We start from the raw sequence: 16,303 nt of genomic DNA, 5'->3' as shown, positions 1-16,303 counted from the left end.
ACTGACGTCAAGCATTTCAGTGTCTGTGTGTATGTCTATATAAACCCATACTGACATAATGGATCTTTTCTCCTCAATTTTGCATTCTAAAAATTTAGTCTTCTAGAGAACTGACTGCCTAATTTAGAGCACTGTATCCAGAGCTTTTAACATATTTCTAAGGATTGTTAATTAATGTAGTCATCCTGGCACCTGAAAATATATTCAACCTGAAGATTTTAAATATAAAAATTTTCACCAGCAGAACCAGGTTGCCAAAATTATGCTTTTAAAAAGGCTGCTGTTGATACAGGGGAAATAATATTGATTAGAAGACTGTCTTCTAAGATGAACAATTTTTCAAATAGAATTTAACAAACTTACCAGTAACTAAAACGCATCGGATTGTTGAAGGGCTCACATTAAACTTGCAAAATTCTGTGCACTGTCATACAAAATTTCTCTCCATTCTTGCCTATTGTCAACTCCCCTAGATACAAAGGCAAATATAAAGGATACTTCAGCCCATTCCTACATCTCCTCTATACCATGCTCTGTCTAGAACAGATCAGTTTGTCTGCAGTGCAGCTAAGATACGCACACACAATGAAAGTATATATGTCAACCAACACTAAATTAGACAGAATTATGATTTCTACTGAAAATATAATTAATTTCAGAACAGTCTTCCATTATAAGAAGTAGAAAAAAAAAAAGCCTGCAGACCAAAACATGAAGATACTGTCTTTCTAACGGTTATGATACTGCTTATTCTATAATTAGTGTATTGTAGAGACAGTAAGTCTCTGGAATACTGTTACATAAAAAACTGAAGCTTAATTACACTGTTACAGCCTTGCCTGATTTTCCCCTCAAACATACATGTCCCTTGAGAATACTTTTAAAAAAAAAATTTTTTTTAATAAATAAAATAGAAGCACAGAACTGGTGTTCACAGCATACACTGCCTGACTGGGAGATGTTCTTAAGGATGCTTTCATATCTATACATATTTATTATATTTGTAAAGTCCCAACTTTTATAATTCAGTTATTCTTAGGACGTGCACTGTGAAGTTACAAATACCACCTAGTTATTTCATTCATCCAGATATATAGATATAATATAAATAACTATTGTTTCAATAGTTCATTATTATGTTTCAACATTGCAATGTTTCAACATCACAATCTTCAGTCAACAGCCATGCAATGTTACTCTTTATATAAAAAATATACTACAGATATTCACAAAACTAACAGCTTCTGTAGATAACAGTCTTCAAAATTCCAAAGTATGAAACTTCCTTCTTTACTAAAAATAAGAATAATTAAACACATAAATATTTAATTTTCACTGCTCGTTATTATCTATGGGAATTTTAAAGAACCTTTTCATATTACACATAAAAGAAGGTCACACTGGAAATCACAGGGTTACAAAGTCTTTATGCTGTGACAATCATTGAATGAAATAGAGCCGCATTTTTCAAATTCTAAGTTGACTAGTAGGTTCCCACTAAGTGAACAATTATTACTGGTTTGTGGAGCTAAAACACAGGACAATTTAGGTAAACTTTTCTTATGAAATGAGTTTCTATGACTTCACCTACAAATGAAGCATCCTATTAGGAACATCAGTCATATTCAAATAAACTCAGATGACAAAGGGTTTGGAGGAAAAAAGAAAACCCTAGAGGTCAGAAATCTGCACCACTAGGATAAAAGTGAAATTTTGTCTTGTGGGGTTTTTTTTTAAGTGTTGTTGTTTTTTTTTTTTTTAAATCACTAAATAGATCAATTTATTTAGTCCTCTTTCCCATGATATTTTTCTCCAAAAAATTTACCTTAATTACTTTGTTTTATCTTGGATTATGTATTACAAAGCTATCTGGATTGTGCTTTACAAAAGGCATCTTTAATTAAAGTGGGCATGTAACTATAAAAATCTAAGTATGTTGATTAACGACCGATGATTTAACTTGAAGAGGGTATGGAAAAGAGAATGATGCAGATAGTTGTTCAGTCTGATTAACTTTGTGAAGGATCCTTTATAAACTAATTTCATTTGTATTTCCAGCTTCTCCAAAATAGGACAAAAGGATCGTATAATTAATTCCATCACAGGCTGTTAATATGGTAACTTTTGAAAACTAATCTTAGCATAAACAGATAAAGTGGTATTAAGGAAAATCACACACCAACAATTAATGTTTTGTTTTTAAACAAAAAAAACCCCTAAGGTAATTGCCCTTTAACTTCAATTCAAAATGCAATACTGGCTGTATTGATGATGGTGATTATAATAATAAAATTTAATAATTATAACTATTATTGTTGTTATTATTATTATTACTCTTCATCTGCTGGCTGCCCATTAAATATCACTGTTAGCCAACAGTTTTGAATGAGTTTGGCTGATTCATTAAGTAATTTGTTACTTCATCATAATATTTACTAAATGTTTCATAGTATGGACTTAGAAATCCTCAGGGAGATGCATTATCAATATATTAGCAATATATTTTGATGAGATGCGAGATGACTTCCACTTCCTTACTTCATTCCTTCAGGAAGAAAATCAAAGCACACGGGGTAAGTACAAATTTCAGAAACTGTTTTGGCTGCACTTACAATACAGGTTGGGAATACAAAAAGGGATTTTCATCAAGGTATACTCACTGCTAAAGCATGAAATCAAACACTTGTGCGTGTTTTAACTCGGTCAATTGTTCTGCTGCCACATTAGTAATTATTCATATTGATTCATTCATATTTATGCAGTCGTGGCCACTAAAGCCACGTGTGTCGCAAGGCCAAGAAGGGTTCTCCTAACCAGGCTGGAGGTCAGATAAACTCAGAGCAGAGGAGACCCGGACAGATAGTGAGGATGGAGAGGAAGTTCCCATGAGCTACAGCTATGGCAGCTCTCGCCCTAGCTTCCAGTTCAACTTCCTTTTTTCTTACTGTAAGCTTCTTGGAGAGAAAGGGGAAACTACTTCTTTCTTTTCCCTTTTCCACTTCTTTTTCTCATAACATATGATGAGGACAACAAGAGAAGACTACTAAACGTGTTTCATCCAAACTGATTCCACTAAACACGAGTCAGATGAATAGGCGTCGTGGGAAAACTAGAGAGGCGAGTCATTACACACCTCTGCATACGCGCAAAACATTTTGGGATACAGACTCCTGTCATAAATTAGTCACCCTTAATAGTTCTTGGATCTTCTGGAGGAGGTACTGCAGTTTGGGAGTTAACAAAGGATTTCTACCACATGATATAGTAACTGTACTTTCATTATAAACTATCATCCAGGTAGTCTGATTTGGCAAGCCACATTCCTGTTGCCACACTTTGGGAAGATTCCAGTACAACTGATTTCATCTGAGCAGAGCTAGGTTATAGCAGAGATGTGAAATTTCAGGTGCGATATTCATCTGCCTTCCCCCCGAAATGAATGTGAAGAGGGTTATCAGCACCCAACTCTGCAAACTCTGAATTGTAAACTGGAAGCAGCAATGGACTGGGACCTTGGCTCACCATCAGAGGCACAAAGGTAAATGCAACGACCTTGGAAAAGATGACTTTCATACCCACTCTCAAGTTTAAATACCTGGGCCAGCTGTGACAAATGAGAAAATTGTTGAAAGACAGCAGGAGAGGACAGGTTAGGTAGGATACTACTTGGATCTTACTTGCTACCACGATCTTACAGATAAATTCAATTAAACTAATGACATTATTAAGAATGATTGGAGTCTCACAGATTTTTCATACTAAGCCAACAAAAAAAGGAAGACATCAAATAGAATTTCCTATCAAGCTGTGCTATTTCCTATCTGCAGAAACTGATAGGAAAACTGCCTATTTCCTACCAAACTATTCATCTATCAAAAAGCAGATGCAGCAACACTACTAGTTACTGACAGGAACCCAAAAAATCATCATCTGAATATAAAAAATACCGAAAAGAAAGAGCACAAGGTACTAGCTGATCAAAGCAAAATACGCAAAACATTTACAGGAAAAGATGAAGAACAGGAGTTGAAATATTATTGTTGCTCCCCTCACCAGTGTTTCCATTTCACTGACGTACTCACAATAGATGGGCAATATGATGTGTAACAGGGCTACCTACATTCAAGTGCGAATATAACGTCAGTAATAAAACTGACTGAAAAGATGCCTACATTTACTTTGCTACAAATTTTAGGTGGGTGTACATATCACCTTTAAGAAAGTTAATGTGTGCCTAGGCACTGCATTTATTTAGTATGATAAGCAGTAAAAGTATTTTTAATTTTTATTGTATAGTGTATGCGACCTAGCAAATCCAGTTGTTAACTTCTAGAATAAGTATACAAAAGAATTTTTGGAATGACTTCATCTATTTAAGCAAACAACTACAGCTTCTTCTACTGTTAAATATTTTCCCAATATGGTACAGTCCAAAGCAACAATCTCATATGAATTAACACTTGGAGCAAGTTCAGAGAAGGGCAACAAAGCTGGTGAGGGGTCTAGAGCACAAGTGTTTTGAGGAGCGGCTGAGGGAACTGGGGTTGTTTAGCCTGGAGAAAAGGAGGCTGAGGGGAGACCTTATTGCTCTCTACAACTGCCTCAAAGGAGGCTGTAGCGAAGTGGAGGTTGGTCTCTGCTCCCAAGTAACAAGTGATAGGACAAGAGGAGATGGCCTCAAGTTGTGCCAGGGGAGGTTTAGATTGTATATTAGGAAAAATTTCGTCACAGAAAGGGTTATCAAAAATTGGAACAGGCTGCCCAGGGAAGTGGTTGAGTCACCATCCCTGGAGGGGTTTTAAAGACGCGTAGATGTAGAGCTGAGGGACATGGTTTAGTGGTAACTTAGCAGTGCTAGGTTCATGGTTGGACTCGATGATCTCTTCAAACCGAAATGACTCTATGATTTTATAAATCACAGCACCATGTGGGCTGCCATGAGGAAGATTAACTCCATCCCAGCCAGAGGCAAAAATTGGAACAGGCTGCCCAGGGAAGTGGTTGAGTCACCATCCCTGGAGGTGTTTAAAAGACGCGTAGATGTAGAGCTGAGGGACATGGTTTAGTGGTGGTTTTGGCAGTGTCAGGTTGATGGATGGACTTGATGATCTTAAAGGTCCCTTCCAACCTAGATGATTCTATGACTCTATTTATTCTGTGATGGTTGTACACCCAATACCTTGTCAGAATCAATCTGTATTTTAGCACTCAGCAGACCCAAATGAATTCAAAACCATACACAAGAGACCACAAGTCAACAAAACAAATCCTTCCTATCATATTACCCATATAGTATAATCAAAGGTAATAACAACAGTATCATAACAGAAAAAGCCCTCTATATTTCTTTTTATTACATAAACACCTTGTTGACCTAAACTGCAAAATTTTCTATTCTAATCAGAGTATTGAAAAGCAGGATGAAAAATAACGGTCTTGGCGTTCAAATTGAAGGACCACTCTCCTGAATAGCAGGTGCACCACTTAATCTAAGTAAACATACTTAAGATACGAACTCAGTTTCCATTCTTTTCATTTCATTGTCTGAGAAAGTTAGAATCTATACAGTACTCCAAAAGCAGAATTGTAGGTTATTTCAATACTTGGTCTCATGGAAGGTGTAGATACATATCTACACATTACAGGAATGAAGAACATTTAAAAAGAATACCATTAAACCACAAAGTTGCCATATTCATATTGTCCTGCTTTATAATTTAAAATTTTATTTACAGTGAATCTATTAATTTAGAAAAGTTTAAATTGCAAGTGGCCTAAGACTATTCTCGTAGTCTTGTTAACAAACAACTTCTATTGTTAAAAAAAACCCAAACAAAAAACAAACAAAAAACCCCCAAAAAATAATTGAGAATCTTGACCTTATTAAACAGATTTTGGTATGAGCAGGAGAGAAGGAGGTGAGGAGGATTCAGAAAAGTAGTCTGGAAACCTAAGACACTTACAGTCAGGTATCAAGCTATTTATACTTCCCACCTCCCAGGAACACATTAAGACAACAAGGCAGCACAGATATTCAGTGGGCAACTTCTGAGTCCACCCAGTTGACCACCAGAAAGAAAGGAATTCTATAGCCATAGTAAGCCTTTACAAACATAATGGTCTACTGTTATCAAGCATCATCTGGACCTTATTTTTTTGGCAAAGTGGCATAAAGATTATCTGCTTATAAAATTACATAGATTGTAATGGCTGAATACCAACTATTTTTCAGAAAGAAGCGGTGCAGCCCTCTGTTGCTGTTGTAGATACATTTTCACAGGTAAGAAGGGTATAAACAAGTATCAGATTTTGGAAGGGAACAAATATAGAGACAATAGTCCAAAAAACAAGGGGAAAGAAGGAAAGGACCCAGTAAGTATACTTCTTCCCTTATTCCACTTCACAAATGAATCTTAAATGTAGCACTGTTTTTCATATTTATCCCACTTTCACCATTATCTCCTTTCTTTGCCCCAGAAATCTTTTATTCCTTTATTTGCCTTTCTTCTTTACCTAAACTATTATTTTTCTCAATATCTACATCATATTAAATTAAATATAAGAAAATAATGCACATACACCAAAAACATAGTAATTCAATATTTAAGTTACATCTCTCAAGCAACAATTTGTTTAAAATTACTTTGAGTATGTTCTTGAGTTTGGATCACATGTTGTTGTATTACGCATTTGTACAATCATATAGCATAATGAATTACAGATCTCTTTTCAGAATATAATCTAATTATAGAAGAAATGCATTGATTTATTCAAGAACAACTTTTATTCCTACTTACAGTTCAACTAACTCCAGAAATGTTCTGTACATTTTAAATTGAATTTTATGAATGTTCTCACTCACTGGAAATACCACACACTTGGAAAGAATTAGTCTTTATCTTGACTTATAAAACTTACATTATATCAGCTCTCAATATTTAAACAGACCTAGTTACTGCTTTATCATTTATTATAGACTCAGCTCATTAATGAATTTAACATATATTTTATTCATATGCATGGGCACATACACACATAACCCTCTTTAAATTGGAATAAAGCATTTTTGCCTACTGCTGTGCCAGTAAATAAAAACATACGGGGAAATTTTTTTCCAAATTTTTTCAAGCCAAGTGTTTTTTTCTATTCCCCTTACTTCACAATACCTCAATGCAAAGTACATACTGGAAAACAAACTACAAAAAAAGTAAATATCCCACATGAGCCAATACACAACCAGCTTTTCTGTCTTTAACACTGAATGACATAATTTGCACCACTATATTGCTTGGAAGTAGAATTCGTTATTTTTAAGACTTGTATTCTCACATTGTACTAAAATATTCTAATCAAATATTTGAAATTTTCACACTACAGAAACGAATAAAAACCATCAGCCATCTTAGCTACATATATTTAAGTTACCAAAGGGGAAAACAGATGACTGATGAAACTTCAACAAATTGATTAATTTCTTAAATTAGATTGAGACAAGTGATGTTCCATGAGAAATTATACTAACGTATCACTTTCAGTTCAATTTTTCAAAATTGTCAGCAATTTTAGTATTATTTAATTATTTTTCAGTTAACTAGTTTATTACTGAACTAGCTAATGCAATAGAAAATATCCAGAATAAATAACAGCAGAGTATTCTAAGCAGGAAAATAAGTCGTGTACTCCAAATTATGCACCTATTGTACAAATGGATTCAAGTACAAGAGTCAGCTGCCCCTAAACACTGTTTTCTAGCAGATTTTGGTTAGCTAACATCCTATGGGGAAACACCATATCAGTTCTTCAGCATTACTTTTTCAGTTTTGTTAGCCCCTAAAGTTTAAGTCACACACTTTTTTTCTTGTGTTGCCACTGGAATAGGAGCCTGCCCTGACAAGCAGGTGGCAAGAGATCTTCTTTGCAAAAATAACTCCAGCTGAGCTACCTTTGAACAAGTCAGTGTGGAGACTGACAGATTCCTACGCAGTCCTTTGCAGGCTACACGTGGAAGCATTCATCTAACTTCTGTGCAGGCTTTTCAACCTTGGGGTTACTTCCACGCTATCAGAGCAGAGATTTCATGTGTCCCCGTTTAAAACTCTCTTGGTGTGTCGCCAGTCACTGTTCTAATTGTAATAGGGACACAAAATAACTGATCATAGCTCTATGACTTTCTGACCAGGTATTAATATGGAAGGTGATAGCTTTCCTTAATTTTGAATGTTGTTAAATTACGCAAACTTTGATAAAGTAAACAACTTTGCACTGTAAAGTAAAAGCACATCGGTTTCTTTTAGAAGTTGCAAAAATTGTCACAAAACTATCCTTAAAGACTCCAGAGTGACTTGAATTCATTATTTAATCCAATCAATTTTATGCCAGTTCCATCTGGAACCTCATCAGATTAATACAATTTACATATTTCTACACTAAACTACTTTTTAAAAAACAGTATTATTTTCAAAGAAACAAAGGTGAAGTGCAAGTCACGGCATTTACAAAAGAAAACAAATCAAACATTCCCACAACAAAACCAGAAATATTCTTAGCTTAATGTAGCTTTTAGCTTGCTTGAAAGAAGCTTACCAAACTGTTGTTTCCACCTGACTGTCGTGCAGTTGTCGATTGTCTAACTGGGCGAAGAGTGGAAAAAGAACTTGAATCCCTCCAATGGAATGAATTGCGCTGTGAATGGAGTGGGTTACGATAGCTTTCACATCCTAAATTAATAAAATAAATAAATAAAAGGAAAAATCTCAGTTAATCAGTTTCAAAGGACAGTTACAAACATAACCTGGGAACACTTTAACATTGACTTGAGTGCAAACTAAAAAAACTTGTAACTTATTTTCATTACTTATGGTCGAATTATAATCACTGTACTTAAAGCCAAACATTAAACAGAACCTCAGTATCGTGGCAAACTGTGCCTTGTGGTCTGAAGTATATACAGCTTAATGAAGAAATAATAAATTTTTTTTTGCTCTAGAAAGTGAGCCAAGAAAGAGCAGTTCAAGTGATAGGTAAATAATACAAAATAACAATCTTTTTGTACACTACCACACAAATCTTACTATTATCCAAATGATGTTGAACTAACAGTAATCACAGAATATCGATTTAGTAGCACAAACCTGAAGCATAAGAGCATGGGGGGAGTGTACAAAAATTGAAGGATTTTCCTTTGGTGAGGATTCAAGGCATAGCTGAGCATCAGTAGCCTTCGCATTATAAGTAAAAGCAATGCTACTTGCAAGTTTCCCATCATATAGCACTTGTTTATGGTGCTCAGCAAGATGAATGTCACTCTCAGATTTAAATTTGAATGTGCTCTGAAAAAAAAAGAAAACACAAGTTTTACAAAGTAAATATTTTAGACAAAATCCTTGCCACAAAATGTGCATAAAATACATTGGACTTGAGAAGGAGAATGAAACTTAAACTGTTTTAATTTTCCACTAGTTTAATGCAACTGAACAATGAGGCAACTTTTTTTATTTGCTCTACTCCACATCAACATGTCAATACAATGTTTTTTATGTCTTATTATTTCTCTCTCCTTTCAGCATCAGTGTTAACAAGTTTCAGAAGTAACTATCTGGAAGAAATGTGTCACATTAAACAGCTATAAATATGTTAAAGTAAAAAATTGAGCATAAACCGCATTAAAAATAAGGAACAAATTAAATTACTTGTATTTTAGTTTACATAAACTCACTCAAATTAGAATATAGCATCCTATACTATTTTGATTAAAGGAATAGTTATTTTTAAACAACGTGAAAACCCATGCTTCATTAACAGTCAGGAGTATATATAAATAGCTATTTACACAAAAAAATTAAATAAAATTATAACTGCCATTTTTCAAATTAATGATTCTCAAACTCAAAGCTTTTACAAAGGAAGACTGAAAAATTCTGTTATCCTTAAACATACCATGATTCATACCTGATCAAAACTAGGTTTTCTGGCAACACTGACAAATCAATCAAGCACAAGACAGATTTCTGCCTTTCTGCAAAGTGTTGTCAGATTTACTTGGCACATAACTACTTCCGCATGTAACAATCATTTGACAGTGGCAAAAAGACAACTAGTAGTAACAGACAGTGCTGCACTGACACAAGTAAAGCAAATTTGTTAGAAATGACCACCATTTAATTAATTCAATATATCTGTAATGTTATATTTCTAAAATCTTTACTCAGTTTAAAATAATTTCTTGCTGAGGTTAATTATGAATAATTTTGCTTGTTTTCACTGCGTATAGCCATCACAATTCTCTTTATCCCTTTGATCCTACCCAATCTACCTTCCCTCCCCCCACGCAGTAAGAAATTATATACCATGAAACTATTGAAAGTGCTATCACTAGGGCTTTGGTTATCCAGGCTAGAAGAATTAAAATAGGCAACTTAGAGGCCATCAGCTGCTCTTTCCAAACAAATTACAGGTTCCTACCACTTATGTAAATCCACAAAACCCATCCAGCATTTGCAGAGCTCCCAGGGCTGCTGGAAACCCTGACAAAATTCTCCTGCTTACAGCCGGATGATGAGAAAGCACATCTGCTCAACTGACTGCCACATGGCATTATAAGCTCTTGTGACAAGCATCCATTTTTACGTGGGTACTAAGATTGATGTAGACTGCATAAACTGAGCACCTGACTGCAGGTGCTGGAGAACCCTTGGAGCAGATCTGTCAGTCAGCCCTGTCCCACGCTTGGTGATGTCAAGCGGGAGGGAGGCAGCAATGCCATGCTGAAAAATCTATGAGATGCAGGTACCACAACAGAGAACGCAAGTAGGAAGGGCCAAAGTAAGTGAACGGGAAGTCAGTGGTTAAATCTACATTTGGCAAAGAAGAACAATGTTATCTTTGGCTGCATTAGGAAAGGTGTAGCCAGCAGGTCAAGGGAGGTGATCCTTCCCCTCTACTCGGCACTGGTGAGGCCACACCTGGAGGTCTGGGCTCTCCAGTACAAGAGAGCCATGGACTTACTGGAGCAGGTCCAATGAAAGGCCACTAAAATCATGAAGCGACTACAGCATCTCTCCTATGAGGAAAGGCTGAGAGAGCTAGGACTGTTCAGCCTGCAGAAAAGAAGCCTCGGGGGGATTCACTAGTGTGTATAAATATAAAGGTGCAAAGAAGAAGGAGTCAGGCTCTTCTCAGTGGTGCCCAGTGAAAGGACCAGAGGGAACGGGCACAAACTGAAACACACGAGGTTCCCCTCTGAATATCAGGAAACACTTTTTCACTGTGAGGGTGACTGAGCACAGGTTGCTCAGCAAGGTGGTGGAGTCTTCATCACCACAGATACCCCAAAGCTGTCTGGACAAGGTCCTGAGCAACTGGCTCTGCTGTTGAGCAGGTGGCCCTGCTTGAGCAGAGTGGTTGAACCAGATGACCTCCAGAGGTCCCTTCCAAAAATGTCAACCATTCTGTGATTTACACTTGCATTAGGAGACTATTTTGTAGGAAAACTCACAGTGATCCCCACTTACTGCTCTGTTCATACTGCAAAGCTCTTCAGAACCAAAGCCTTCCTTTTGGCTGAAACCAAAATGTCCTCCAATTGGTGGTAGTCGTTCAGTCAGCCCAAAGGATCAGACTACAACTAATCTGAAGTAAAAACCCCAAAATACACACACTGTGGGTATTCGGCCCTCAGCGCAAACATTTTAATCTAGAAACGTGTTCCTATTGTGCCACACTATGTACTGAAGTAGAAAAACCCAAAGAATGAGTATTATGTTTAGAGCTTGAAAGTTGGCTCTCTGTTGAAATGGTTGGCTATATGTCGCTTATCAGGAAATGACTGCTACAGATTAGATTTGTCCTGAGGAAGGTGATGATGTATTTCTCCCCAGAGGGGATTTTTAACTATACAGATAAATCTCTGTGCACTTTCTGCAGAGACAGAAACAATTTAGTGATTTCATTGCTTTCCATAGATATCTGCATTCTGCATGTACTATATTTTGATGTTTTACTACATGAAACTTCTTCCCCAGAAAATTTTTCATGCCTCTAAGCTTTGTCAGATCCCAAAGCTCAGAATGTTTTACCTCTATAAGATTTTTCCATAACTTTGCCGTTTTAAATATGTCAGTGTTTCAACACAAAATTTGTATCATTACTATGAAATGTTGCAACTTTCTAAACTGTGTAAGTTAAAATAAAATCAGTTTTATAAACAATTTTGGGCATTATGCTACCTCCTAGTTTTCAGTGTTTACTACGCCTCAAGAATTTATCAGAGACCATTGTTGGGAAGTCAAGCACAAAAAAGTTATGAATCACTATAATACTGCCTCACATTTTTTGGAGAAAACCAAGAATTAAAGGGACTTTCTGCCATCAAAGCCTAACAAAAGCGACCATAAGTTGGAAATGCTAGTTTCCAACACAAAAATTTATTATTACAGAATGGAAAGAGAGGCTACAAATTCTGGTGTATGACACTCCTTTATTACTAACATTGATCGACAGAAAGAGAAAAGAAATTCATACATGCATACTGTACTGCGGGCTTGGGAAAATACAACCACAGGAGGATAGCAGAGGCTGTCAAGCATATAAGCTCCAATTGCAAATGGTTAGTTACTGGTCACTGAAGGAATGCAACTTTGCGATCTCATACAATCAGCGTGAGGGCGTAAAGACAGCAAAAAAGAGCCTTAGATTTAACATATTCTATATATGGTAAAAATATATAGAGGATCCATAAAGAAGGTATAACGGATAGTTGTTGCTCCTACAGGAATAGGAGAGTGAACAGAGGGAGCTGAGAATTACTCCACCACTGTCTTCTACAGTTAAAGAAGCTGTGCTTGATCTGCACCACCCATTAAGCACCGGCAGCTTTCCCTTTCCTTTAGCAGCAAGAGTGCTGCTTTTTGATTTACTATTTACCTCATTTTGCTATTGTAGTTTCAGTGAATGTACATAAAATATTATCTTGTACTATATGACTGGGTTAAGCAAATTTGAATTTTCAAGAGCACTTTGCATGTGTTTGTATGTGCGTGCATTAATGCATTTTTACTCCAACCTTTATCTATGACAAAGATTGATAATGCAGCACTTATGAAGAGCAAACTCAGATGCAGCAACATACAGAATAATCTGATATATCGTTTTGAAATGCATATGGGAGGGTTAAGGGGAGTGGCACAGACTCGGCAGGGCTATTAGGAAAGGGCTTTGTTGAAACATCCCACTATAAACAGAACCAAACACTGCTATCAGATGCATCTCTTCCTCCCACTTTACCTTCCCTGACCCTCAATTCTGTGTTTATCAGCCCCTCAGGATCCTAGACGAGACACGCTTCTCTCTCTTCTTTGCCGCCTGGGAACAAGGATGGGTAAGCAGAAAAAGTACAGTGAGAGCAAGGATGCTGCTCTCATTTCCCCTTTTTTTTGGCAACCTCTAGCAACTGAAAGTGGCAACATAGCAGGCAAGAGTCCTGTTCAGCAACTGCAAGACTCAAAATGAGCACGCTTTATTGCAGATAAAAACTGGGAATGCAAATATTGAATTCTACTATGTATCTATCAAATATAATTTAAAATTTCAAGATACTTTATGGATGAATTTGAGAAGACTTAATGGGCAAGAAGCAAATCACATAGTTCTACTGCCAGTGTATTTTCCTTTCTTCCCCTTTAAAAAGTTTGATTACATATGTCATTTCTATGCAATAGTTACCAAGTGTGGCATTTTTCAATATTGTTACTCACACAATCAATGTAACATTTTTTGTTACAAAAATAGGCCTTTTTCTACAGCTGAAAATTTAGTATTTCAAAGTGAACTATCTATTTGCTTAATAAATATTTATATTAAGGCATGCTAGTCACAACTAAATGCATTAAGAAGGACATGTTGAGCAAGACCAGCACGGAAGTATGATGAACTGTTTCTACGTTACACCTCTGTAATAAGCATGTAATGTGCAATAAGTAATATAAATATTACATAGAAAATTATATAAATATTATATATAAATAATAAAGGAAGCTTATTTTAACAACTTCTTATCTAGATAATCCTAAAATCTGTTGCTTCTGCTGCATCACAGGATAGGGGTGGGTCAAGGTGCAACAGATGCACTTTTCTTTGTAGACCAAGATCCACCTTTTCCTGAACTTTGTGGCTTTGGTGTTATTTGCAACATTACATACTATATATTCACAGATGTGTGCCTACTGCACTGTCCTGAGCTCTGGTATGTTGGTAGAGTATGCAGATTTCTCTGTATTCCAGAGGTCTGAACGGCAGTCATTGTAGACTAGGGACATTATGAATGATTGTGAGGGTAGCTGAACAAAAGGCAAAATCACAGTCTCTTGTCATGAACAAAGCAAGTAGAGCACCAAGTAAGGGATGACTGTTTTCCCTAAAGAATCAGAATCCTGGGATACAGTGGACTAAAGTAAGAATTGTAAATTGAAGGAACTACCACAGACAGTCCTAGGAAAGAAAAAACATCTGTATGAAGATATTCTCCAAAAATTCTCAAAGTATTTTGAATAATCTTCCTTTGGGAGAAAAGCTTTGGCACAACTGAGTTCACAATGTATCCAGAATAGTTGCTCTTTTGCAAAAGTTGATTCTCCCGGTTCGTTAACAGCACGAACAATTAGAATAAACAGGATATGTAGTGAACTACTTAAGAAAAGTTTCTGAAAGGCCAGTTTGCATCAGCAAGTTAGGTAAGAGCAAGAATGTGATCTCTTATGTCCAGGAATTCGAGCTACTTGTCAATTGAGGCTCCCTTGGACTACGAAATACCATATTGAAGTGTTCTGAACTGATGGACCTTTGCAGCCACACAGAATCGGAAAGAATTTAGAGAAATACACTGAGACATGAAAGAGGCAAGCTTTGAGCGAAAGCCATAAAAGTGCCTTGAGATCTCTAAATCACAGGACATGGTTCCTTTTTTTGGTTGTGGGCCAACCTTCGGTTGGAAGAAGGTGACAAAAGAGAGTTCTGCTTTGTCTTATTTTTTGGAAATTAGGAAGTTGAAGAAAGAAATTGTGTTATTTCTAAGGTCCTCCTCTAGGAACCCGCTCTTTTTAACTGCTATTAGTAAAATATACTGTCATATTTTTAGACAAGGAAGTGAACTACTTTAGAGAGGAATGAGGTATTAACTGTGCTGGGAACACGACCTAAACCTAAAAACTTGATCTACCAAAGAAAAATATCCTTGAAGTATTAAATGTCATCTAACTGACATTTTACAAAAACCAGTAAGAAGCTACAGGTGTGAATAAATGTTGTTTAAGGGAAACCTATGGATCAAGCAAGGTAACTTGACAACACTGCAATAAGGTTAGTGCAGTAACTACTGGAAATGTAAAGAGAGCATCTGTCATTTGTTTAGTGGCCAGCCCAGCCTAAACCATGGCAAGCGTGAAAGTGTGTATGCCTTATGAACCTCTTCAACACTCAAAAAATATTACATAGTCATTTTCACTTCTTGAAACAAATGAAAGCATTATTCCTATTTAATATCACTTCATTATGCTGCTGCAAATCCACAAACTCAATAAATTCATAAAGATTTACTACTTTTACTATGAAGAAGTATAATGTTACATTACTTTCTTCTGTACGACCAAAAAACATTGCAGAAATATTTTTTTTAAACAAAACACAGTATTAAGTTTGGAATAAAGTATGCATTGTTTGCAGAGGTGATACACTTCTCTTGACTGACTGAACATTTTCAGTTTCAAGGCAGGTTTTAACCATCAACCATATGGAATAGAAATCTTCTCCAAGTAACCTTGACATATATTTGGCTATTCACACTACATACATATCATAAAAGATATTTTCAACTGTCACTGTCATTAGGGTGTTAGCTGTCGTCAAATAATTCAGAGCAATCATTTTCAGCACACCAAATTAATATTACTAGAATCTAAATGTTGATTTTTGCTTGTTATTTTTTAAAGTTTTTATTTTCAGAGTACATGATCTATACTAAAAACCTGAAAGCCTATTTCAGGTGATACTGCAAATTTCACAAATCAGAAAAAGGAAATTTGGAAATAATTGATGGCACAAATTCCAGAGGGTTCAGCTGGAGTTAGATTTGTTTTCAAGCCTTCTCCACTAGGCACTTTCTGCAGACTTCTGCAAAGTATCTGCATTGTTTTTCTTCATTAAATAATACTATACACAGCCATTCCAAGACACAAGTGATTGTTCATACTAGACATCCGAGTTTATGCATGCACCATTAATTTGTCCAAACTGTCCCCTAAATATCACTGGC

General features: G+C 36.0%; 1 protein-coding gene across 1 annotated transcript in view; it reads right to left on the bottom strand.

Annotated features, from left to right (window-relative positions):
* NBEA (neurobeachin) overlaps positions 1–16,303 on the bottom strand; it is a 515,614-nt gene that overhangs the window by 384,921 nt on the left and 114,390 nt on the right. The window contains exons 9-10 of the mRNA XM_009888422.1: positions 9,132–9,329; positions 8,584–8,717 (exon numbers count right to left, since the gene is read on the bottom strand). Of these exons, the coding sequence (XP_009886724.1) occupies positions 8,584–8,717; positions 9,132–9,329 (332 nt within the window). The remainder of the gene's footprint in view (positions 1–8,583; positions 8,718–9,131; positions 9,330–16,303) is intronic.

This window comes from Charadrius vociferus, unplaced genomic scaffold, assembly GCF_000708025.1.
Source record: "Charadrius vociferus isolate BGI_N301 unplaced genomic scaffold, ASM70802v2 scaffold16, whole genome shotgun sequence".
Lineage (NCBI taxonomy): Eukaryota > Metazoa > Chordata > Aves > Charadriiformes > Charadriidae > Charadrius > Charadrius vociferus.
The sequence above is the reverse complement of the archived record's forward strand: the minus strand, read 5'-3'. Positions and strand labels throughout refer to the sequence as shown.